We start from the raw sequence: 26,379 nt of genomic DNA on the forward strand, positions 1-26,379 counted from the left end.
TGGCTCAGAGCAAGTTATCCTCAAAGAGTCATCTGAGCACCTTGGGTGTCATCTGGGAACATTGTGAAAATGCAAATTCTCAGCCCTCTCTCCAGATCCACTAAATGGGCAACTCAACTCGGGGGGCGTGGTGGGGGGCCCTCAGCAGTCTGTGTCTCAAAAGTCTTTTAGGTGAAATGGATACTCAGCAAACTTTGAGACACTGGTCAAGAGTCATTGTTCTAAAAATTAGATTCACCCATCTGTTCCTTCATTCTTCCAACAAATGATTTTTGAGAGGTTAATTATATCACACCAGGCATACAATGAACAAAGTGCTGTTTGTTGTCCTTATAGGTACACAAATAATCCTTTCTCAAAACATTAAAACAGAAGATGGAAACTTTCTGAAAATCACTTACTTTTTGAAATATGTGTGTGTGTATAATTTCACATCAGGACCTCATGCCTGTGTACACACCGCTAAAACAAAGGATCACAAAGCAATATGTACCCTTCACACAGGAGGTTCATCCTGATACTCTGTTCTATTTTATTTGTGTTGGATCCAAGCCAGTAAATTAATTTTACAAACCACTGCTAGATCACAACTCATTGTTTGAAAAATATACAAAAATAAAATGTGCTCACCAGTGCAAATTCCTTGTTAAGGATCATCTGCTCCACCAAAGACGACTCGTTGTGAAAGAGGTGGGGCTGCATGTGGCTCCACATGTGCGGAAACCACCAGAACTCATCCACTGACCGGAGCAGAAGGTCATCTCCTTCATCTTCCTCTTCAGTCCCTGTAAAAGACAATGTTAAGAATGGCTTTAGTGAAAAATTTGTACTAGGTTAAAAGCTATTTTTGTCAAATTTATTTTGTTCTTCAGGTTCCTGATACATAGATCAAATGCTGTGTTTTCTTAATAAGAAATAAAATGCATAGTCTTGGGCGGCACCTGTGGCTCAAGGAGTAGGGTGCCGGTCCCATATGCCGGGGGTGGCGGGTTCAAACCCAGCCCCGGCCAAAAACCACAAAAAAAAAAAAAAAAGAAAGAAAGAAATAAAATACATAGTCTAAATGACATGAGAGATGAGAAGGTTGGAGATTGGGGTGGTGTGGCATGGACATGGCTGGCCCCAGGTCAGACAATTGTTTGATTTAGAATTGTGGGGCATTGTTTAGAATGGTTAACACGTGGTGTAATTAAAAGCAGAGCTACTTTTGGATAACTTATTTTTTGACCTAAAATTTGATAAATTATCAAATTATCTTCCTGCCACAACGCCTGGCTATTTTTTTGTTGCAGTTTGGCCAGGGCTGGGTTTGAACCCACCACCCTCAGCATATGGGGCCAGCGCCCTACTCACTGAGCCACAGGCACCACCCTGCATTCTTGCTTCTTCACTTAACATTATATACCTAAACATTTCCCATTTCAATACAGATATTTCATAAAAATTAAAATGTGAACCTTATTACTGTTTATAACGTAAACCTTACTTGAGAGTTTAAAATTAATATTCCTTCCTCTTCTTCTATTAGAAAAAAAATTTAACAGTGCCTAATGCATAGGAAAAACCACTGTTATGCTACCAGTAAAAAACAGAAGAAAAGAAAAAAAAATCCACCTATTTACTTTTAAGGGAATTCATTATGTTACAGCTGTCCAAGAATATTTGTTCTGTATAAAATCATACATACTTTATACAAATTTACAATTTTCAGTTTAATTTTAAAATGTTCTGAACCAATAATATAAGAGTTAATTCCTATCTGGTCTCAAAATAATTATATAAGTGGAATCAAATTAGAGTAAAATAAGTCAAGTCAAAATAAGTTATTTTTTTATAACATAGTATATTTTAGAGCTGGGTGATTGATTTTAATATTTTTACCCTTAAATTAATGGGGTAAATATTAAAGATTGTTTAAGAGCTTTCTCAGAATATCTTATAATAAACATTTCCTAGTGCCATGAAATTATTAAAACGTATCTTTGATGTCCAATACCGAGAGCGTAGCCCTTAGTTTTGCCACTTACAATTAACTATGTGATTTGGGACAAGTCAACTTATCTGCATATCAGTATCTTAGTTTAATAAGGGAATATAAGGACTTATTTCATAAGGTCTTAGTGAAGGCTAAATGGGACCAATTTAGTATAGTACGTATGATTGTCACTTGTAAGTAGTAAGCACTTGATAACTATTTAGGCTCTCCTGTCTAAATGGGACCAATTTAGTATAGTACTTATGATTGTCACTTGTAAGTAGCAAGCACTTGATAACTATTTAGGCTCTCTTGTCTCTTAAAAATAATGTCTACTGGTTTATACTTGCTGCATTCTGAATTTGTATGTTTTCGCACAGTCTTAGTAACTTTGCTTGCCTCAATTATATGTTTCTTAAGGTCAGGGACTAGACCCCTTTTCCCTTGATCTGTAACACGCCATTTCCCCAGAGCAGTGAACAAATGAATAGTTCAGTTCAGTCTTTACTAACAAAGTCAGTGAACGTTAGCAGCTTCACATGGCCACCGAAGTATATGCCAACTTGGGTTTCTTTTTAAGTGCCTTTGTTTTACGTAACCATAGTCTTGAAAGGTATAAGACCCACCAAGCTCCATAAGGGTTTTGGCACTGTGATGCTACTACACTGCATAAAGAAATACAAGTTTTGAAAGTGATAAAGTTCCATTAATAAAATGAGCGGATTGAATTCTTAATTTTTGTTGAAGGTAGTGCAAATTGGCAGTATTATAGACTCATAACTCCTTGACTTTTATTAATATATTAAGAATATCAGATGTTGAAATCTAGATGAACAGTTAATTACTTTCTCAAATGAAGTGTTTATGCTACAGAAATTTCTCATGGCCATAATTTAGTAAATTGAAACAAAGATTAGAAAGAGTTCCTACATGTCACATATGATGAAAGAATTGACAGTTCTCACACTCCCCTGTAATTATCCTGTTGTGCCTTGAATATAGAATGTTTGAGAAATGCTTTCACTCGCTTTAAACACTGCTGATCATTCCTGCAAGTGACAGAAAACACATAATGCATACTTGACCAGAAAGGAGGTCAATTACTCAATTGAAAGAAAAATTTTCATACTATTGTTATAAACAGATGCATTACTGATCATAAAATCTCAGGGATTTTTATACCAGAGATCATGTTATTTTATAAACCCTCTCTACAAGGTTGAGAGTGACATTTAAAATCTCTCTCTCTTTTTATTTTTTTAACATCATGGATTAATTTCCGTCAGCCTTTCTCTTATTTTATGCTGGCCATATAATTCAAAGCTACACGAGGCAGACCCTGACACTGGAAATAGCTTAATAAAAAATATGATACTGAGTCATGGTGAGGGACAACAGCAGAATTTCAAATGTTTTTAAATCCAACTAAATAAAAATACTATATTTTGACACTGTAATAGTACATAAAGTATGCTTAAGTTATGTGTGAAAATAAAATTTGCAGTTCATATGTGACCCTTTAAACACAAATTCTAGATCATTAAAATATCTGTGTTCAAATTGGGACTTTCACTTCACTAACCTGATCTAGACTCTATATAATTATTGATTTAAAAGCACATTTTGATTTTACTAAAATATTATGTTCTTTCACTTTTTCTGATTTCTAGTGAATAAAAAGTTTTTAATTTAGAAGTGAAATAGGTGAAGAGTTCATTCTTTTGTAATAACTTTTGGAGAGTCTGTATTATGAGATATTATGCTAATAAAATTCTTTGTGTATACAAAAATGAGAACAATTTTATCAAAATCTTGACTATAGATTAATTTTCCAAAGATACAGTTATAACATTAAAATATGATATATAAAATTTCAGTGTCTGTATTATCTCTTTTGTGTAATTTTCTGCCTTACATTTGCTTATTATATATGAAATAATGGTTCCATATGGCTGAATATAGAATTAACCAATTTTAAATATTATACTAAATAAAAAGAACTTTATAATGATAAATTAGAAAATAGACCCATGTGGATTTTCTGCTGTTTACTTTCTTACAACATTTGATTCTTATACAAACACCATTAAAACTAATAATAAACACTCACATAGCTTTTACAACATGCTAGGCTTTGCTTCAAATGAAAGCGATATCCTTATTTTTTACCCCCATTTGTAGATTAAAAACTGAGGTGCAGAAAGTATATATAACCTATTTGTGTTCACAAAGTTAATAAAATGTTAGTCGAAATTGAACACACGCAGTTTGTTTCCAATTTCTAGTCTTTTAACTAAGACTTTATACAGAAAAGTAAAATATATTGGTTAAAGCAGGAAGAATATAACACTTTTCTTAATGTCACATGAAAGTTAATGACTTTATATAAAATGCTATTTTTTTTTGAAAAATACACTGTCATGGAAAAGACCAATGATAATTCAATTTGTAAACATTATTCATGAATTAATTACTGATTAGGTCATATTCAGCTACAAAGAATAGCAGCGATTGTTCCCACAAATCATGTCCCATGAAAAATAAAATGTGTAGTTTCCCTTTCTTAGAAAGCATCTTAACATGATAATATCTCCATTTTTCAGTTCAGTTTTCATCCTGCATTTTCAATCAACCTCTAAGTGTTTCCAGACTAATATATTTCACTCAGAATTCCATGCTTCTATTTTTTTTTCTTTTTTAATCAGCACTATGTCCTTCCTTTTTTAATTTGCCACCCATGGGTGAACGACGGTTAGGGAAAGTTTAGAGATGTGCCCTTTGGGGGTGAGATTGTCTTTAGCGTGTGAAGGACGGAGAAGCTGATTAGAAAAGAATACATGAGAAATACAAATAAGTGAAACAGTCCAAGAAATGCCGAATCAATCATTATTGCACTAGGCATATGTGATTAAATGTCTTCTAAACATTGAGGCTCATCAATCAGCATCCTCGTGCAATGGGAAATCAGACTACCTTGGGAGAGAACTGAGACAGTCATTGAGACAAGGCCATCTCCTCATGGTTACACATCACAGCCAAGTGCGCTGGTAAGGAATGTACTTCCTTGGTTGACAATATATGTATTTTTCTCTATTGTGAAATCTCAAAAAAAAAAGTGACTCTGCATACAGAAATGTGACTCGATAGGAGTGAAGCAGGTCTTTCTGATAGTGTGAATCAGTAATGTGTAATTCAGCTCTGGAAGAAACCTTGATACCCACCCCCCCACCCCCCACGTGCATGAGTAAGTACTCAATGTAATAGGATTACACCCTGGAAATATGTCATGGCTGCACATCAATGATCCTACAAGTAAAGTAAATGCACGAATTAAATAAAGGTTACATATTTAGGAGAAGAAAATGGAATTTCCAGGGTGGTGCCTGTGGCTCAAAGGAGTAGGGCGCTGGCCCCATATACAAGAGGTGGCGGGTTCAAACCCAGCCCAGCCGAAAACTGCAAGAAAAAAAGAAAATGAAATTTCCAGAATTTACATATATATTTAACATACGTATATTTTGCTTGTTTTCTTTTTTTTTTGCAGTTTTTGGCTGGGGCTGGGTTTGAACCCATCACCTCCGGCATATGGGGCTGGTGCCCTACTCCTTTGAGCCACAGGCGCCACCCAATTTTCTAACATACACTGTCACCACGGCGTAACAGCATAGAGTGTATTTCCCATTACTGTTAACATTAGTTCCAACATAGATTGTATAAGATCTGTTTAAGGCATATAGTTAAAATATGTTTCTCTCTTTTTGTGTGTGCTTTTGTCCTTCAGTAACTATTCCTGTGATTCTGACTGCTGAGCTGCTCTTTCCCTAGTGCATGTGTACTGTGCACAAGTGCAAAATTTTAAAGAAGAAAGAGGAAGTGTTATGACCTCATTAACATTAACTCGGCAAATGTCCAGAGGGTTTAATAGGCCTGAGTATGAATGGTAAATAAAAACTAAGGCGGTTATATGGATATCTTTCGCCAAAATAATAGCTTTCCTTCATTATATTCCTTAAATGACAAAATAATGTTTGTGAACTTTAAATAATCGCATAATTTTTCCCCTTGTAGGAGTAGATACGCCTTTGCAGTTATCTGCTTTATAACTTCACAGCCAGAGCATCTTAGGCCTGAACTCATTTTTTGAGTTAAAGATGATTTTCAAACTGTAAGCTGGAATTGCTTTCCCTGTGCAGATATGACGACCCAAATCTCTTTCTGCAAAATGTCCTTTTAACATATGCAATCAATTGATATATAATGTGGTCTAAATATTAATTTCCCTTCTATTATTACTTTAAGCAGGATTTATATGTTTCAAAGTAGGAGAAAAAAGCCAGTAAGACGTTGCTACTTCAATAGTCGAATAAACCAGGCTGAGCTTTTACATTAAAAAAGCCTCTTGGAGTAAACAAGCTGCATTTATGATAAAGATTACCTTTGCATAGGATATTTTTAATGAGTCAATAAATTGCATGCATGCACAGAGAATACTGGTAAATGTTTCCACTAAGATGCTATGATGAAACAATAGTGCAAAGTTCTAAACAAAGCATTTTAGCTCACAGCCTAAATACACAGATAGAAGTAGACTGCAGGTATTTCCAATTCAAGCCCCAATGCAGAGTTTAGTGCTATTTTTGTCACCGTTGTAAGATAATCAATTTTATGAACAAAGATTTCTCTTGAATCGTGCCAGACATTATAATGTGAATATTCAGAAAATAAAAGTCAAAATCTGGAGGTGAGGATGGATAAAAAGATGAAAAAAAAAATCAGAACAGAGTAATGCATGCATACCCACAACCTTGGGAGAGATTGTTGACAGACTGAAACCGAACATAAGTACAATTGTGACTGGATAGAGATGAAAAGAAATAGAAGCCTGATTTTGATGGTTTGAATATAAATGGACCAAATTAGAAATAATGTTTTTAGGGAAAAATTCTGGAAAGGAAGGTCAAGTAGCAAAACGATTTCCAAAAACTGATAAATAATATATACAAAAATATCCTATATCTCAATTACCTGATAATTTAAAAACACTGTTAGATATTATTTGCAGTGCTATCATCATCATCACTATGCTTTTTACCTATTCTTTTCTGAGAAGCAAGATGCAGAATCATACTCAGAACAATGGTTATGGTTTCTTTTACTGAAATGAAAAAGTCAATTCTCTTTCTCTTTTGCCCTTGATTTTAATAGTATTTTCCATAGTAAACAAGCTCATTGATTTTGGATTTGGCTACCCATATAATGCACCCAAGTTTCTCCCATAATCGATCTGGACATTCTGTTTTTCCTACTTATGGAACATTTAAAATCCTTTCTCCTATTTATATGTAGCTGCCTGAGAACACAAAGGTCCTTCTTACCTGTGTGGTAAAACTTCCCTGAAAATCCAAGGTTGAAGGTAAAATTTGCAACCTGAGTGCGCAGTAAATTTTGAGTCTCTAGTAATGCCTGAAATAAATAAGAAATTAACATGATTTTAGAAAAATAAATATGAAGTTTTGGGATGCCTCTTTTGCAACTGTGTGTCCATGAATGAAACAAAATAATATGAGCTTTCTTTGGGGGGAGGTTTGATAGTTACTGTTACTCATATTTCAAGTATTGTAATTACTATTGTTATTATTCTTATTGAAGGACACCCATTATGGAACATTTAAGTCCTAAGCACATTATGGGTCGCTGAGGGGCAATTCTATAACTTCACAGCAATGAAATCATTTTTCATTTCTGTGTGAGACATTTCTTGACTTTCATATTATTATACTTCCTTTCCTTAGGGAAATTTTCTCAGAATTGTTGGATATAGACAAGTAAGAAAATAGGAGAACATTTTTTTTTGAACTGCAATTTAGTATTTTATTTAACTGTGCTCCCCCCCATCATTTTTAAAGATACAATTATTAAGTCAAAAGCTTGGATTTTATTTTACAAATTAAAAAATAATGAATATTTTGTAGGGCATGGCTTACAAATCTAGAGATGTGACAAAGGAAATAACAAATAGAAGTAGATATCCTTTATATGGTTAATTCTTAAAACACCCTCTCAATTTGACACACATTGACCTACTTTCTAGATTTAGAATAATACTACGTCAATTTCTTGTTTGTAGACAGGATAAGAATACACTGATAGTAATTAGTTAGAATTAGTCATGTAATTTTTCTGCCATCTTTCTATGTTTATTATCCCTATGTCAATGCATGTAACATAATTCAAAACTCTTAATGTCCCTGGGCGTTTTAGTTTGTTTATTGGTCTATTGATTCACAATGTTTTTCTCTTTTTTTCAGTAGAATTATTTTAGTAAAAGAACTTACTCTGTTCAGACAAAAATGATAAATTCATTTCAAATTAGAGGTAATGGTAAGACTGAGTTTGGTTACTCCTGTTCATCTGTTAAGGTGAATAAAAACCCAGACATTTAAACAATTTCTTTTTTCCATTGGTCATAGTGGCTGAGCATTTGCTGCAAAGACTGTGATCCTATTTATTTCTTTATAATTAAGGGGATCTCCTGCAAATTAGCTTAATTTACAAAAAGAAGAGGGAAAAAGCAAAAGCAAAATAACTAAAATATTAATAAGCTCTGTAGCCAGTTGTTATACAAGATTGCCATTATACTGGGGATAGTCATGGCCAATCTTACTTAAATATTATCAATTAAATACACAAAGTAAAAACAGACCCACTAGTTTAACTTAATTGAATGAAATGTTAAAATACATTTTTTTTAGAAAGATCAAACTTCATATTAAAAATAGAGTGAGGTTAAAAATGTCTATTGAAATAGTGAGATTATTGGTAAATGCTGTATATAGACAAAGTAAAATTAAGCATTATTTCTCTTTGTGAATTCCTTTTTCTCACTTTTTTGCTTATTCAGTGCACGTTGTTTGAGCCTTCTTATTTTGAAATATATACATTTTTAGTTTCCCCCTTCCCCTGTTCTTTTTGCCACTCCAATTCCATCCACTAAATACTTTTCCTCTGAGTTCTTGAAGTCATCCTTTATTCTGTATTTATTTATCCACCATGTATTCTTAAATTCAAAACAATATTTGTTATAGATGAATACGGTGTTATATTTAATGAGCAAGACCCCTGTAAGCTCAGACCTCATCCTTTAGAAACGAGAGAGATATTCAATAGCCTTTCACATAAATATGTCATTGCAATTCTTTTTTTTTTTTTTAACAATTCCTATTTACCTTTATTTGAGTAAAAGTATTCAAGGGTAAAAAATATCAAGATCATCCTCAAGTCATGGCTCTGCCTTAACTACTTAGCATCTCCTAAAAAACTGTCATTGCGATTCTTGATAAGTGCTGCAGAAGAAATCTAGATCATGCTGGGACAGTTGTAAGTGGGGACTTCAGACTGGTTTAGTGGTCCCACACATTTGGTGCTTTCTTTGAAATGAACTAGTTAAGATCAAATAATAAGTTTTTCCCCAATCAACTTGACATTGCTTTCGACAGGCCCTCATTATGTTTTTCTTGGGCTCTTAAAATACGATAGTCTCCAAGAAAGAATGTTCCTATCTTCCGTATTTTTTTTTTTTTTTTCAGTTTTTGTCCGGGGCTGGGTTTGAACCCACCACCTCTGGCATATGGGGCCAGTGCCCTACTCCTTTGAGCCACAGGCACTGCCCTCATCTTCTGTTTTTACTCTCAAAGGCAGTAAGTTCACTACACCTTTGGGTCCATTACGCTCTTTAGTTCATGACTCAGTTCTGTCAATCATTTCACATCTCTAACCTTTTCCTTTATCTATGAAATAAGACCATGGCCAATACTTATTTCTTAGTATTAGTGTAAGAATTACATTGGATAATGCATGCAAAGTGTGCAGCCAAGTTTCTGATACAGAGTGAGAGTTGAGTAAATACTGTCACAGAGCCCTGAGAACATCCGTCTCTCTACATCAGTTAGGTAGCCTTGGTGTCTGCACATGCACCACTATGCTCCCCAAATCACCAAGTGCTCTGGGTAAACTGAACATTCCCCCTCTTTCTACCTTTCTCCATAACATTTCTCTCTGTGTCTTTGCCTAGCAAACTTCCTGGCTCTCAATCTCGTTTCTCAAACCCCACTTATTCTTTAAGTCTCTGCGTAAAGCCTTCCCTGATATCTCAAAGCTTTTTCTTTTTTCATCTCTTACAGTAGGTCTCTAAATTATTTTCTTAAGACTTGCATCACTTTCTACTTTATGGCATCCACTCTGTACCTTATTTTTCCCGGGAGTCTACAAGCACCTGCAGTTCTATCATCAAATCTTATTCATTTTTATGTATCTCATGGTGCTGTGTTTTCATATACATATTCAAGTATTGAAAGTATGATAAAAGTACACATTAATGCACAACAAAAGTTGGATTAGTTTATTTTCATTAGTATCATTTTCACATTATGATAAAATGGTAAAATGATAAACATGGTTCATGGGCCATATCGCAAAATAACGTGAACAATACAGATAGAACTTGCATTTCACCAGTATGTTTTATGACACAGATGTCTTATAACTTTGTATTATAGATCTCCTACTAAGACAAGCTCATAGAAACAAGGGAAAAGGATTTTCATCCACGGGTGCTAATTACATATATGATGAATTTGACAGAGCTTTCTATTGCTGAAAGAAATAGAGTTGTCTAGACACAGCCTCCCAACATGTAATTTTGATTAATGTGGGCATGAAAATGACAAATTCTATTCGTAAAAAAAAAAGAAATGGATTTAATTTTTAAAAAAGCAAATCTTAAGAGATTTTAAGGCTCCCTATTTCAGTGTAAGTAAATGGTCTTTGATTTTCAAAATTCAGAGAAAGGAAGTTTTCATGTCTTTTGATGGCAAAAGAGGAGAGGTATAAATAACAATGAATATAAACAAATCAATTTAATTTTTTTTTTTTATTGTTGGGGATTCATTGAGGGTACAATAAGCTAGGTTACACTGATTGCAATTGTTAGGTAAAGTCCCTCTTGCAATCATGTCTTGCCCCCATAAAGTGTGACACACACCAAGGCCCCACCCCCTCCCTCCATCCCTCTTTCTGCTTCCCCCCCATAACCTTAATTGTCATTAATTGTCCTCATATCAAAATTGAGTTCATAGGATTCATGCTTCTCCATTCTTGTGATGCTTTACTAAGAATAATGTCTTCCACTTCCATCCAGGTTAATACGAGGAAGTAAAGTCTCCATTTTTTTTAATGGCTGAATAGTATTCCATGGTATACATATACCACAGCTTGTTAATCCATTCCTGGGTTGGTGGGCATTTAGGCTGTTTCCACATTTTGGTGATTGTAAATTGAGCTGCAATAAACAGTCTAGTACAAGTGTCCTTATGATAAAAGGATTTTTTTTTTCTTCTGGGTAGATGCCCAGTAATGAGATTGCAGGATCAAATGGGAGGTCTAGCTTGAGTGCTTTGAGGTTTCTCCATACTTCCTTCCAGAAAGGTTGTACTAGTTCAAGACAGCATGGTACTGGCACAAAAACAGAGACATAGACACTTGGAATCGAATTGAAAACCAAGAAATGAAACTAACATCTTACAACCACCTAATCTTCCATAAACCAAATAAGAACATAGCTTGGGGGAAAGACTCCCTATTCAATAAATGGTGTTGGGAGAACTGGATGTCTACATGTAAAAGACTGAAACTGGACCCACACCTTTCCCCACTCACAAAAATTGACTCAAGATGGATAAAGGACTTAAATTTAAGGCATGAAACAATAAAAATCCTCCAAGAAAGCATAGGAAAAACACTGGAAGATATTGGCCTGGGGAAAGACTTCATGAAGAAGACTGCCATGGCAATTGCAACAACAACAAAAATAAACAAATGGGACTTCATTAAACTGAAAAGCTTCTGTACAGCTAAGGAGACAATAACCAAAGCAAAGAGACAACCTACACAATGAGAAAGGATATTTGCATATTTTCAATCAGACAAAAGCTTGATAACTAGGATCTATAGAGAACTCAAATAATCCACATGAAAAAAGCCAACAATCCCATATATCAATGGGCGAGAGACATGAATAGAACTTTCTCTAAAGATGACAGGCGAATGGCTAACAAACACATGAAAAAATGTTCATCATCTCTATATATTAGAGAAATGCAAATCAAAACAACCCTGAGATATCATCTAACCCCAGTGAGAATGGCCCACATCACAAAATCTCAAAACTGCAGATGCTGGCATGGATGTGGAGAGAAGGGAACACTTTTACACTGCTGGTGGGACTGCAAACTAGTACAAATCAATTTGGGGTGGTGGGTTCAAACCCAGCCCCAGCCAAACTGCAACAAAAAAATAGCCGGGCGTTGAGGCGGGCGCCTGTAGTCCCAGCTACTCGGGAGGCTGAGGCAGGAGAATCGCCTAAGCCCAGGAGTTGGAGGTTGCTGTGAGCTGTGTGACACCACAGCACTCTACCATGGGCAATAAAGTGAAACTCTGTCTCTACAAAAAAAAAAAAAAAGAATAAAAAATATTAATACGTTTAATACAGAAGACTGCTAAACCATAAAAATGAAGAAAAATAAAAAAGAATTGAAATTCAGGAAAAATCTAAAATATTGGAATAACTATTAGAGAAAGATTCTAATGAATATATGAATATAAAATTAAGAATAAATTAACATAAAATCCTCTTATTTTGGAAAGACTTGATAATGAGCTAGAAATAATATGTCTCACTTTGAGATAAAAGTCAGATAGCAAAGCTTAAAAATTAGCATGTATGTGTAAATATACTTTTTTGTACTTGAACAAATTGCAGGAAAGCTTTAACTTTCAAAAATATAGATGGAATAAAATATATTTAGAGTTTGGACACTACACATCATTAATTTGCAAGTTAGTAAAAATAATATGAATGGCTTTGAATTTTTCCTTGCACTATTTATATACTAAGTAGCTTGATTGGATATTAAAGGAAATAAATATATAACTTATTTTTTTAAAAGCAATGATTCACTATTTTAATAACAATTACTTTCATTCAATTTTCTCTTAACAAATTCCTCAGTATTTAAAAAAGCGAGTCCAAATTTGCCCCTGTGTAACTGAATACTGTTAAAGAGAGCAACGCTGTTCAGACTTCACGGTGCATGAAATTTCTAGAGAAGATTGCTAAAATTGTGAATTCTAGGGCCCACTTTGTATTATTCTGTCTGCCTGTCACAGGGCCCAGAAATGTGCATTTCATAAACACACTCTAGCTGGTTTTAATAAATGTTGCATAAGTGTTTCAAAGTCACATATACAAAATGAATCACTGGTATATTTGCTAAATACTTGTTCTCAGGCTCATCCTCTGGGGAGTCTCAATTGGAGGATATAGGATGGAGTCTAAAAATACATTTTTAACAATAATCATATTACCATCATGACACTCAGGGAAATATCGAGTTAGTATTTTAGATATATAGGTTTTATATATAATGTATAATATTTAGGTTATTATTATCAGTCCAACCCTTTGCCTAAGTGTACTTAGTAAGTCATGTATTTATAGGAGAACCTCCACAGTTGACCACCTTCCTAGATTGACCACTTTAAGTTGATCTATTTTGCATAGACTAGACATCCACCACATTACATATCAGTATAGTAACCCAAATTCCTTCTGTTAACCACCTTTGTATGTCAACCAGTTTGTTATGGTTTTTTGGGTGGTCAACTTACAGAGGTTCTATTGTATATATATTTTGATGTAACTTTCTATTTTCAAAATTTCAAATCAAATACCTCTGGGTAATAGTGTCTGTTTAATTATATTTTTTTATTATAACCCAAAAAGCTATTTGATTTATATTAACTAGATCCTGCTGTGGGGATCCAAGGAATATGCTTATATCATTATTTTCCAAATACAAAAAATTGCTTCTGAAAAGATTAAATAGCCCACCCCGATAACACAACAAAAAGGCCAAAATTGACAATGCTTGCCTTAACACTCAGTCCAACCTTAATAACCTCAGGTCTCGCTAGAATGAGTTTGCGTAGCAACCCAGGATGAAATGGACTCAGGATTCCATGAACTTTGTCAATGTACAAATGAAGATGAATAGAGCTGACCCAGGATGAAAGTATGAAGCTTTTGAAGTTTGCCTTTGATAGTTTCTGCCTCTTTTCTTACTCATCTTTCTCTCTAGAAGCAATCCCAATCCCCTCTTTTCTCATAAACTTTTACTTTTATGCAATGTGAAAATAGGTATAATTTATAAATCAACAACAATGTATGCAACATGTTAAGTCTTCTAAGTGATTTCGCATGAAACAACCTGATTGTGGAATCAGTGGCTGAGTTAATTAATGAAGAATGAATCAATGCCTCTGATGATAGTTTTGAACAAATGTGGTTTTTGTTTGTTTTTCGTTTGTTTTGTTTTGGTGGGGAGAAAGATCTGGGGTATAGAAAGACTCAATCTGAACAAAAATCTGCTGAGTCAAAAACTCCCTGGTACCTTGGTATTTTGGAGCAATTTATCCTCCTGTGTGTCCACCCATCATTAAGTATTCCACTGACATTTTTCTTCCCTGGTTTAAGACTCCAGGAAGACAGGAATATAGAGTTTACTCTCCTGTGCCCTCTTCCCTCCTTGTGCCATTGTTTGCTTCATTCATTCATTCATTCATTCATTCAAACAATATTGACTGAACTTTCATGTTTTAGTCACTCTTCTAGGTACTAAAGGCACCTAGGTACAGTGGTGAATGGCAACAGTAATCATCTAATATTATTGAGCCTTTACTATGTGGTAGGTGATGAGAAACACTCTAAATTATTTCTGTACATCTCCCAATGATCCCTTAATTAATCCTATTTTACAAAAGGGGAAGAAAATGCATATAGATAGGCTAAAAAATGCTACTCTGGCTCATGGGTTAGAAAGTACCTAACAAGCAAAATTGCAAGTTCTCTATTTCTGGGACCTTTCCTTCTTTACAGGCACTCAGATGATATGCATAGCAAATCAATTAAATAATTATGAAATTATAATTGTTATTAGTATTATACAAATAATTAAGTATGTGCTATTATTAAAATTAATACAGAGTACCTACATTTCCAGAGGGTAGACAATGAAATCATTGAAATCTGCTCTGGGACAAAAGCTATGCCATTCAGCTGAACAAGAAAAACAAGAGACCAGTCTTCAAATGGAGAATGTGAGGTGTCTGCTCCAGACAAAGGGGCCCCCAGGTTCAACAGGGCTCAGTGTCAGGAGTGACTTTGTTATCGTCTTAATATACTACAGTCTACTTCAGCTGACATAAAAGGTGATGCACATGTTAAATTGATTCCTCTGCCTAGTTTCTGAGAGGAAACTGTAGGACAATTGGAGAAAGAAGAGGAAGACGTTTGGAGGGGGTTTTTGCAGTAGTTCCAGTTAGATATAATAAAGGCAGAGCTTCTACCAGAGGCACTGGGAATGGGCCGAGGTGCACGGTGTGACTGTTGATGGACAGGTGTGAGGAGTGAGGTGGCATGAGACTTCATTAAAGATTTAGATTTCCAGCATTCGGTGGCATGGGAAGGGCTGAGGGACAAAGCAGCACGTCCACTGCTACACTCAGCACTTCTTCCCCATAACAGCACGAGTGTGGTGCTGAAACCCCCACGTAGCTCCTACTCGGAAAGACAGAGCTCAAAGTCCAAAAGGTTGTGGGGCAGGATGGAGGGCAAAATTAAAAAATAAATAGCAGATATAACACACATGCTAAGGGGACTGGTCTCATACGACAAGGAGCACTTTTTGAGTACTGGAAAGTTAAACATTGATGATGACTAAAGATAGGAATCCAGAGAAGAGAAAAACTGAAAATCGGGTTGACCTTATAAAATAATGTTAACTCGTGTATGTGAAGGGTTTGCGTTTTCTGCTTGATTATCCAAGAACACAATGAAGGTTACATAAGTCATTAAACTGGAGTAATTTCTAGGGTCGAAAATTTTACTTGATTGCATCAGCAAAAGATCAACGTGTCTTTGACTCCCTTCCTAGTGGGTGTGGGTAGATTCTTCTTGTGTCCTGACATCTCCTTCCACAGAATTCTGAGCCTCCACTCCAATCCATTCTGGAAGTATGTTACATAAGCTTCTGCTTCTATTTTCTGTTTGCAATGCTGGTTTTCTTTCTGGGTTGAAACGAAGTCTAAGAAGGGTAAAATATTGCTCAGTTCTTATCAGCCCTAATTTATCTTTCAATTGTATCCTTAGTTTCTCCATGTAGATCATTTTAGGGTGTGTCTTTCTCTCTATTACGTCTGTTTCTATGTTTCCCATGTTCTACCTAATTGATCGGAATTTCTAATCAAATTAGTAAATTGGAATCAAATATGACCTCATTATGACTCTTTAAATAGAATTATTTCATCCACTGGCATAATATAATATCAATTATACTATTTGATTTGCTCCTCCAAGCCCCTATCATGACCAACACGCATTTTGAGTTGTAAAAAGATAAACACATATTTCAACTTCAGAAGTCATTGTGTGCCATGGTTATTTTTTTAAAAGCTTTTTATATAGTAATAACAAAAATGACTGATTTTACACAGGCCTAAGTATTTAAGTAAATGAGAGAGTAGCAGTGAGGTAGAATTAGAACTATGTTATCTGACAATGTGAATGTTACCTTTTTTGCATCATTATTATTATTTATTGCTCAATAAAAAAGGAATTATGTATTGAGGGATAGTGATATGAAATTAGTTATTATAAGCTCAATGACTAAAAGATGGCTTCAGAAATAATAAGGAATAAAATAGCTAAGAGAATCATACACATACACACATAACAAAAGCAAAATAGCAAAGTCAAAACCTTATTGGTGAGTGTAGAAGCTAAGATATTTGTTACTCAAAATGTTTGCAGGTATTCTCCGTAAGGCTCTGTACTGAATGGGGTCCTGGTCTCTCAGTGTGAGGCTGGAACTTTAGAAGGTGACCTATGCATTGTCCTGGCTCTGGTACTGTAGGGAACACTTGTTAGAAACGATTCCTACTGCTTGGGAAACCACCAGAGAGGGTACAGAATCAGTCGTCATCCTCAGAAATGGCATGAGGTCTGCAGAATGTGGAAGTTTGGCATAACTTCCTTATTAAATTGTCATAAAATATTTCACTGTTTAAGAGGAGATAACCAGTGAAAGAATTCCTTACTACATTAGAATGTTTTCCAAACAATGATCCATAGGTCATCAGGTTTATATCATTTCATAATTCTGTGAAAAAATAATTCTATATTCAAAATGCTTAGAAAACACTGTATCATACATCCATCCCTGGGGGTGTTCTCAAGTTGCATAAACACAGGGAATGTTTTAGGAAGACAACCTCGTGCTTTTCCCTCAAACTGTCAGCTGGCAACACCCACATCCATTTGATTGAGTTTTTGAAACACTTGTTTAGGAAAAAACATTAAGTGAATGGCTAATGTTTGAGAGGTAGAGGTGTTTCTTGGGGTCATGCCTTCTTCTATTGAATATAGTCTCCTATTTATTATGCAATGCAGATGGCAAAATATAATAGCTGTGATTTTATATAAAATGTGTTATGCATATTCAATTAACTGCATTAGTATTCTGCAAGTAATTTGTACAAAGAAAAAAATTCCATTATTCCAGTATTTGTTGGCCCTAAAGAGCTTCAGATTAAAATCAATTCCTTATTATTTTGGAATTCTGGAAATACACTTAGAAATAGCAATTATACTTTTGATAAACATGATATTATACTCCTTGGAACATCTTAATCTTGCTAAAACATTATTAAAATAACTATTAAGTTATTTTCATAAACAAAATTACTTTTTACTTAAGGATAAAAAACATATTCTTCAGTATTATTCCAAGACCAATTTTAGGCCTTAAAAATGTAAGTCGCCAAGTAGCCACCTCCTGAATCAAGATTGAATATTGATATTCTTGCTTAGGACTCTTGTTTCCACCTTTGTTCATGAAGACTATCTTCATTTCCAATTCTCCATCTTTTCTCTCAGTATGATAATAGGGCAGGATTACAATAAAGATATTCAGTAATTGTTGATTTTCCCTCCTTTAATTTCTAGAAGTACTTCCTTCTCATATTTTCTTTTTCTTTTTTTTAGAGACAGAATTTCACTTTGTCACCCTCGGTAGAGTGCCTTACCGTCACAGCTCACAGCAACCTCCAGCTCTTGGGCTTAGGTGACTCTCTTGCCGCCGCCTCCCGAGTAGCTGGGACTACAGGCACCTGCCACAACACCTGGCTATTTTTTGTTGCAGTTTGGCCACCCTCAATATATGGGGCTGGCGCCCTACTCACTGAGCCACAGGCGCTGCCCCTTCCTGCTCATATTTTGATTAGGAATCTTTTCAGCGTCAACATCTTCACCTACCAGCTATACTGTATTTTTATTTCATTACATGTAGTGTTGTAGCAGTTCCAAAACAGTTCTTGAGCCCATAAAGCATACTTTCCATTCTCATTTTTATAAAACTTTCCATTCCTTTGTGGATGCACCTTGGGAACATCTGAAGTTGGGCCAGAGTTTTCGAGTCTTGGGCTGTAAAGACAGGCTTCAGAGATTCCCAGCATACTTTGGCAGCCATGTTTTTCCCATAATAGCTCGGACAAAAATGTCCAAGCACCCCTACAGAAAGGGATTTCTGTAGATAGCAGGTAGATATTTGGGATTTTCATTTCAAATTTAATCTCCTATGGCCTTTCATCCAATGCAAGGAGTGCATTCTGACAATGGTAATAACAATTATATGTAGTAATGGCTCAATTAATTGGTATTCTTATAAGTGATGTGAGCAAAAATAAGCCTTTAGCCTTCCTGGGTATTTACATATTTAACAATACGCGTAGGACAGGTGGCATGCTGACACAGAGACATGTTCTGTGTTCCACAGAGAATATATCTATCCTATTTATGAATCAGAATGGTATCTATTTTTAAATTTATTTGTGGTAATAGGGGAATTAATAGGAAATACTTTTTTAGAAAATTTATTTATTACTAGGGCATAGTCTATTCATGTACTACAAGATAATTGATACCTTTTAAAAGCATTATTTTATTAAACTATTGTCATATTTGGATTAAAAGTTACAAGTATCAAATTAAACATTTTAATTTTGGTTACTAAAAAAAAGAGTTATTGCTGACATTAGAAGTAAAAATATGATGATCACTAGAGAGTTTTTCTACCGTGGTCATTATAATAGCATAAATTTAGTATAACAAATATGAGTTTACCAGCTCGATTTAGCAAAGCTTATTTGCAAAAATCTCTCTCTCTCTAAATATATATATAGAAACCAAATAGATCTTAAGTAAATACCAGAAGTTTTATCCTCATTATGAACCATACTCCAGCAGTCATTTGTTGGGAAAAATCTTTCAAGCAGTCTCTTAGTTCCTACTTAATATATTGTACCACTTAAAAATTGGTAATATAGATATTGCATATGAAAATGTTTTGTAATAACATTTTCACATAATTTGAGTTTCAAAATAACATTTTCACGTGTATTTGACCATATCTGAATAAGTGTGGGTTAATACAAATCTTTATGATCACCTTTATATGCTTTTTCAAAACTTTTAATATGATATATAGTTGAGAATTTTTAAGCACGGATTCAGATACATACATCTTTAAATGTGTACCCCAAAAATTATTTTCTAAAGCTAAATATCAAATCATGTGTCAATTTATATATACTGTCAATTTATATATACCTGAGGCTTTAAGGCTTATTTATTATTTAAGCTCATAATTGGTTATAGAAACCATAACAAAAATATATTAAAATCTATGGTACAGCATAGGATTAAGACCATGTTTTTCCTGTACTTTGCAGACAGATCACCTTCCAGAAAGTCTTTCCCTCTGAAAAAAACTTACGAGTGTGAATAATAAAAACTGCTGTGAGATTTTGTTGTCACCCCTCAAACTGAACCCTGTATTAAAAGTCTCCTTACCATTTCCTTTATGACAAAGCAGGTTTGCCATCATCTGATAAGCTCTACTATTTTACCAATTCTGATTCCCTGTAGATGAAGGGAAACCAGTGAGATACTCAAGAAAGAACAAAAACAAAAATGCATTCATGGTAATGTTTGTCAGTACATCTTTCATTTCCCAACAAAAGAAGACAATACTTAAAATATTTTCTATGTAATAGTATCCTTTGGAATTCTGTGATGAACATTATTCATCTCTCACCTTATATTTTTTCATAAAGAAATTGTGTGGTAATTTAACTTTTAAGAGTCTTAAAAGCTGAGCATGGAGTTAGGCATTTGTAGTCCCAGGTACTTGGGAAGATAAGTAGAGAGAAACACGTGAGCCCAGGAGTTCCAGGCCAGCCTGGGCAACATAGCAAGACCCTGTGTCCTAAAAAAAGGAGTCTCAAATAAATGAAATATGTTACTGTTCTTATCTATTCAAGAGGTATTTAAGCAGATAATATAGTCCAGCTGTTCCACAAGGCAGAGATTCAGGTTTGGACAAATGAAGATCTTTGGTTAGGAGTTCACATTCTAGTGAGTCAGACAGACAATAAAAACACAGATTGCTCATGCAGTGTGGTAAGTTAGACACAACAAGAAGGCAGTAGAGAGTTTCGAAGCAGAGATATAATGTTTATAATTTACACTTTAAGTATTTGACCACTGAGTAAATTGATTGGGTTGGGAAAGATAAGTAAAAGAAGGAAGGGAACATTTAGAAGAGAGACGTAGGTAGCCTAAGAAATGAATGTTTTAAAGTTTGTGATAAAGTGGAAGGAAGGTGGTCAGATGTGGGATATGGTTTGGAGGTAAAATTTCTAGGATTCTAAATATCAAATGAGAAGTAGCATGCAGGTTATGAGAGAACTGAATGTGTTTTGAATTGTGAATTCAAATGTGAATTTGTTCACAGATCTGGGGCATCAGTGGAATATTGTTTGGAAATCACTAGCTACTTTATTCTCCAGGAGTGAAGTATCTCGTTAAAAACCCCAGTGTGCCATTGATGGGGTTGACTACATCTACGTAAAGCCTTGCTCAGACATTTTGGAGAAAAGATGATGATGAAATGAGCAATCATGTAAAAGTACTGTACTAGTGATTTTTTTATTTAAGAATATTTTAGATACTAGTTATCCGTGCAGGCATCATCATACTGACACAAACGTTTAAGCAGTGCAAAACTATAAACAGTGGAAAGCAAATTATTACGTATCTTTTAATATAAATATTGTGATGTAGGTTGTAGATGTTTTAATATTCATGTTGCTGAAATAAAATTCCTAATTATTATTTTACTAACTGTTCTCTTCTAGTAGTATAAAAAGTGACAAAGTTTACATTTGTGAAAACAAAATTCTGTGTACTTCTGTAAACGAAGATTAATACCTCTTTTAACTAAGTTCTTAAGGAATCTCTCCTAAAAAAAATTCATCAACTAAAGGACATTTCATGAACTGATTCTTTAATTTGACATTGTAAATATCTCTCACCTCGGGTCATGGATCACACAAAGCCTTTAAAAAATCTTAGTCTACATTATTTTACATCAATATCTAGAATTACCTTTAGAATTTGAGCTTTCTTTATTCTTCCTAATTGTTGCATATATCAAGCAAGACATATTTTTTTTTCCTACAGCATCTTTGTTAATTACTAAGATATCTTACATTTGCATAATACACTTTTTGGGGCAATTTCTGTGGTACCATTTCATGGGTAATAGGAAGCAATTTGCTTTTCTTTATTAAGTGCATTAAAACTTCATGCCCCAGACATCATCGACGGTAAACATTTGATTCTGCTCAAATGTAATGCACCAAGGCATTTTGCTCTGCCATATTACGTTTATTTATGTGCTGTGTTCTGCATTGTTAGCTGCTAATGAGACTTCAACTCTTATTGCTCTAAGGCCTGAACACTAACCTCATTTTAATGAGTTCATTATTTGCTGTCTTCTGAAAGGAAGACAACAAATTTTCCTTTTAATTAAAGGTCAAAACACCTCTGGCGAAGGAAAGAGAAGAGGTTATCAAACCCTAGGAGAAGCTGAGAGAAAGCTCTTTTGGGTTTCTGAGCTAAGCAGAGTTCCTATAAACTGGGTAGGCCCTGGTTTCTCAAGAATACAGACAGTCAATCAATCTCTCGTGACGGAGGTGCATCTAAATTGGAGACAAATGAGAACACTACAACATGATAGCTAATGTGCCTAAGACTTTGTAAAAGATGAAAGTCAGCCAAAGTAATTAAAGAGGCTTTACTTCTAACCAAAAGGGCCCTGTGGATCAATACCACTGCAGGAGCAAGCTTTCTCTTTTGCATGACGAATGAGTTATGGATGAGAACAGATGCCATATTAATCGAGCCAAGTAAAACTATTCTCAAATATTTTATCACAGAAAGTAAAACAAAGGCAAATCAATATTTGGGGGGGAACTATTTTTTAATCATTTAAAGGGGACCCGGCATTAGTAATAAGACTATGTACTGGATAATCAGATGAAAGTAGTTGCAAAACTGTGATATTTATGGTTCCTAGGAATATCAATTGTTATCTGCATTTGCAGGCAATGTGTCCCTCTAACTGCAGGAGAAAGGTGAAATTTCAATAATGTATAGTCCTATCAAAACAGAGAATATGAACAACTAGCTACTCATGAAAGTTTAATATAAATGAAAACAAGAGATTTGAGCAGAATAATTAAATGATGTGTTTAATTTACCAAATAATATAGTTAGATTAAAAAGAAAATATTTTCATTTTGCTCTGATGACATACACATTTTCCATGTGCATTATTTAAATCTTATACTATAATGTGTTACTTTATAATTAAGATGAAACTTTTGAATAATTTATTATTATTTAGATATATGCTTTCAATGACTATATTAATATGTGAAATCTAGTATGTGCTTTTTATGTTACTAGCATTATTCTTAAAGTATAGAATCAATAGACCATGTTTTCTTCTTAACCACAGAAAAATTGTAAAGTAGTACAGAGAGTTCCCATATACCCTCTACCTATTGCATCTTACATTTAGGGTTATACATTTGTTGCAATTAATGAATCAATATCAATACATTATTTTTTTTAATTTTCTTTTTTTATACATTATTATTAACTGAAGTTCATATTTTATCTGTTTTTTTTTTCTGTTTTTCCCTAATGTCTTTTTTCTATTCCAGGATCCTATCAGAATAATACATTACATTTAGTTGTTATATCTCTTTAGGCCACTCTTGGTTATGAGACTGGCAGGTATTTTTAATTATTTTTAGAGAAATTTTAGGTTTACAGAAAAATTAAGTAGGAAAGTACAGCTTTCCATATACTGTCATCCCCTTCCATCCTATTGTTAATATTTTACATTATTATGGTACATTTGCTACAATAAATGAATGAATGTTAGTACAGTTTTATTAACTAAAGTCTACAGTTGACACTGGAGTTCACTCTGTGTTGTACAGGTGACCTTGGACAACATAGGGTAAACCATGCAGGTCCAGCACAATTCCATAGGAGGATTTTTTTCAAACGTGGAGCCTGTGGCTCAGTGAGTAGGGCTCTAGCCCCATATACTGAGGGTGCTGGGTTCAAACCAGCCCTGGCCAAATTACAACAAAAAATAGCCAGGCATTGTGGTGAGCACCTGTAGTCCCAGCTACTTGGGAGGTTGAGGCAAGAGAATCACCTAAGCCCAGGATTTGGAGGTTGCTGTGAGCTGTGATGCCACAGCACTCTACTGAGGGTGATAAAGTGAGACTCTGTCTCTAAAAAATAAAAAAAAAATTTTTTAAAAAGGAATTGCACATCTGTAACCAAATGCAGATAGAAAATAAAATATTCGTGTTGGATAAAGAGTGGTAACTTTTCATATCCTGTTTTGCAGGGCTGACTATGGAACTTGAGCATGCATGGATTTTGGAATGTGTGGGGATCCTGGAACCAATTACCCACAGATAATTGGGTAAATGTACATTGTATGACTATGGACAAATGTAGGTTGTCATATATCCACTATTGTTGCATCATATGACATGTAGATAACTAGAATGTGTTTAGAATGTAGAGTAGTTTCACTGTCTTAAAAATCTCCTGTGCTCCTTGTTCATCCTGTCCCTTTTCCCCAACAACTGCCAGTTGCTGGTTGCTGATCTTTTCATTGTATCCACACTTTTACCTTTCCTACAATGTCATTTAGTGAGAATTTTTTAATATGGAACCTTTTACAATTGGTCTCTTTTCACTTAGCAACATTCATTTAAGTTTTCTCCATGTTCTTTCGTGGCTTGGAGGCTTCTTTGTGTTGATGAATGATATTCTTTTGTATGGATGTACCATAGTTTGTCTTGCATTTGTTGACCTATTAAAGAACAACTTGATTGCTTACAAGTTTTGAAATAAACACTCATGTGCACGTTTTTGTAAAGACATAAATTCTCAGCTCATTTGGGTAAACACCAAGGAGAGTCATTGCTGGATTGTATAAAAGACTCTCAAATCTGTTGTTGCTCATAATTCCCATGGGAAATCTAGCTCTAAGGTGTAAGTAGCATCATCTATTTACTGATAGTTATCTACTGTAAATAGTTTATCTGAGATCTGTATGTTTTCCTTAAAGAATATAGTAACTTCACTTCCAGAATTCAATAGTCCAAAAGAGGGAGTTAAAACTCATAAAATGAAATGGTGTTTAAATAATTATATATATATATGTATTATATATGTGTATGTGTGTATTTATACTATAGTTTCATGCTGTGCCATAGATAGTATGTTCTTAGAATGTCAAATCAAGAGATGACACTCATATTGCAAAGAATCCATATTCTATTTGAAATTTTAGCTGAGGTATTAAATAGTTCTTATCATTATTCTTACTTATAAGCCAGGATTCTATAGGTCTATTAAATATAGTAATTACATCTGGGTGGATGTTAACTATTAAATTGGACCCAATTTTAAAAGTTTAGATTTCATTTATTTGAACAATAAACTGTATTAATAGTTCATCTCTTAATGATATTTCCTTATTTGTGGAAAATAGGGTAGGCCCTAAACTTATTAGGGTGTTGCATCACCCTCCAGCCTTATAATTATTATTTATGCTTTAAATAAGACTAGCTTTACAGGTAGTGGTAAGTGGAGGAATAAGACATAGAGTGTAGTGCTGTTTCCATTTGTATTTTGATCTGATGCTTTCTAATGGGTACATATTCTGTAGCCTTTATATCTATTTTTGTTGGAGAATGTAGGTATTCCTTCAATCTTTTTTTTGACAGAGAAATAAATTTAAAATATATTTTAGCTTCTGTCTTTTGAAGCCAAATGATAAAGTCAGCTGTCTATACAAGCATTGTATGAATTCTGTATGTATTTATCCTTTGCTAAGTAGTTCTCTACTTAAAGTTGCATCCTTGTCCTTACAGAATTAACTCCTTAAGGACACTGCTTTTCTAACTTTTGTTCGTGCCACTTTAACCCAACATACAAAAGAAAGAACTTTGTTCATGCCACTTTAACCCAACATGCAAATTGATTTATAATTCACAAGTAGTCAAATACATTCTGTATCTTCTTTTCTAAGAACACTCTCCATTGGCAAATCTTAAAGAAATTGTTAAAAGTATGTGTATAATGATGCACATATTTTTCCAAGGCCATACTTGGAAAAGTATTATATATAAATACTTATTCCATTTTCCAAGGCCATACTTAACCCAGATATTTGGCCAGATATCTGGCCAAATTTTAAATTTTAAAAACACATTTATGTAAGGTCCTAAAAGAACATCTGACTTTCTGGATATGGTATCCCACCCAAAATCAGGTAGAAAAATCAGGTAGAAAAAAATTACTATTCAATAAAACTTGTATTTATGTAATCTTAGTACATACTTAGAACTCTTCCATGATTTAACAGAAACTGAAATAAATACAAGTAATTTTTCCTACACTCAACTATTTTTTTTTTTAAAGAAACAAAATAAAACTGTTTAAAAGGTAGCCTTGAAGGAAAGGGAGGCTATAAGAGAAACAGTTAGATGCAAATGCATAAAGAACCCAAATTAAGGAAAGAGTAGTGTAGTGTAATGTTGATTAGGGAAGCTTATATTAAACTCATTTTAAACAGATCTTTGAACAAACTGCAAAATTTGACCTAGTGCCAAAAAAGAAAAAAAAAAAAAAAGGTGGGAAAAGGTGGAGAAGAGAATGCATAGTTTTTGCAAATTTTATTTCACTTTCTTTCTTCTCTGTTTTGTGAGAACTGGATTGCACTAAATACTAACTTACGATTTGAATATCTAGCTATAAAAATATACTCTGAGAAAGTGAAATGCCATTA

The 26,379-nt window shown here is 34.2% G+C and overlaps 1 protein-coding gene across 1 annotated transcript in view; it reads right to left on the reverse strand.

Annotated features, from left to right (window-relative positions):
* The window catches only part of LOC128588339 (bifunctional heparan sulfate N-deacetylase/N-sulfotransferase 4), a 295,881-nt gene that overhangs the window by 131,688 nt on the left and 137,814 nt on the right, over nt 1–26,379 (reverse strand). The window contains exons 3-4 of the mRNA XM_053595091.1: nt 7,351–7,438; nt 631–785 (exon numbers count right to left, since the gene is read on the reverse strand). Coding sequence (XP_053451066.1) covers nt 631–785; nt 7,351–7,438 — 243 coding nt within the window. The remainder of the gene's footprint in view (nt 1–630; nt 786–7,350; nt 7,439–26,379) is intronic.

This window comes from Nycticebus coucang, chromosome 1, assembly GCF_027406575.1.
Source record: "Nycticebus coucang isolate mNycCou1 chromosome 1, mNycCou1.pri, whole genome shotgun sequence".
NCBI lineage: Eukaryota > Metazoa > Chordata > Mammalia > Primates > Lorisidae > Nycticebus > Nycticebus coucang.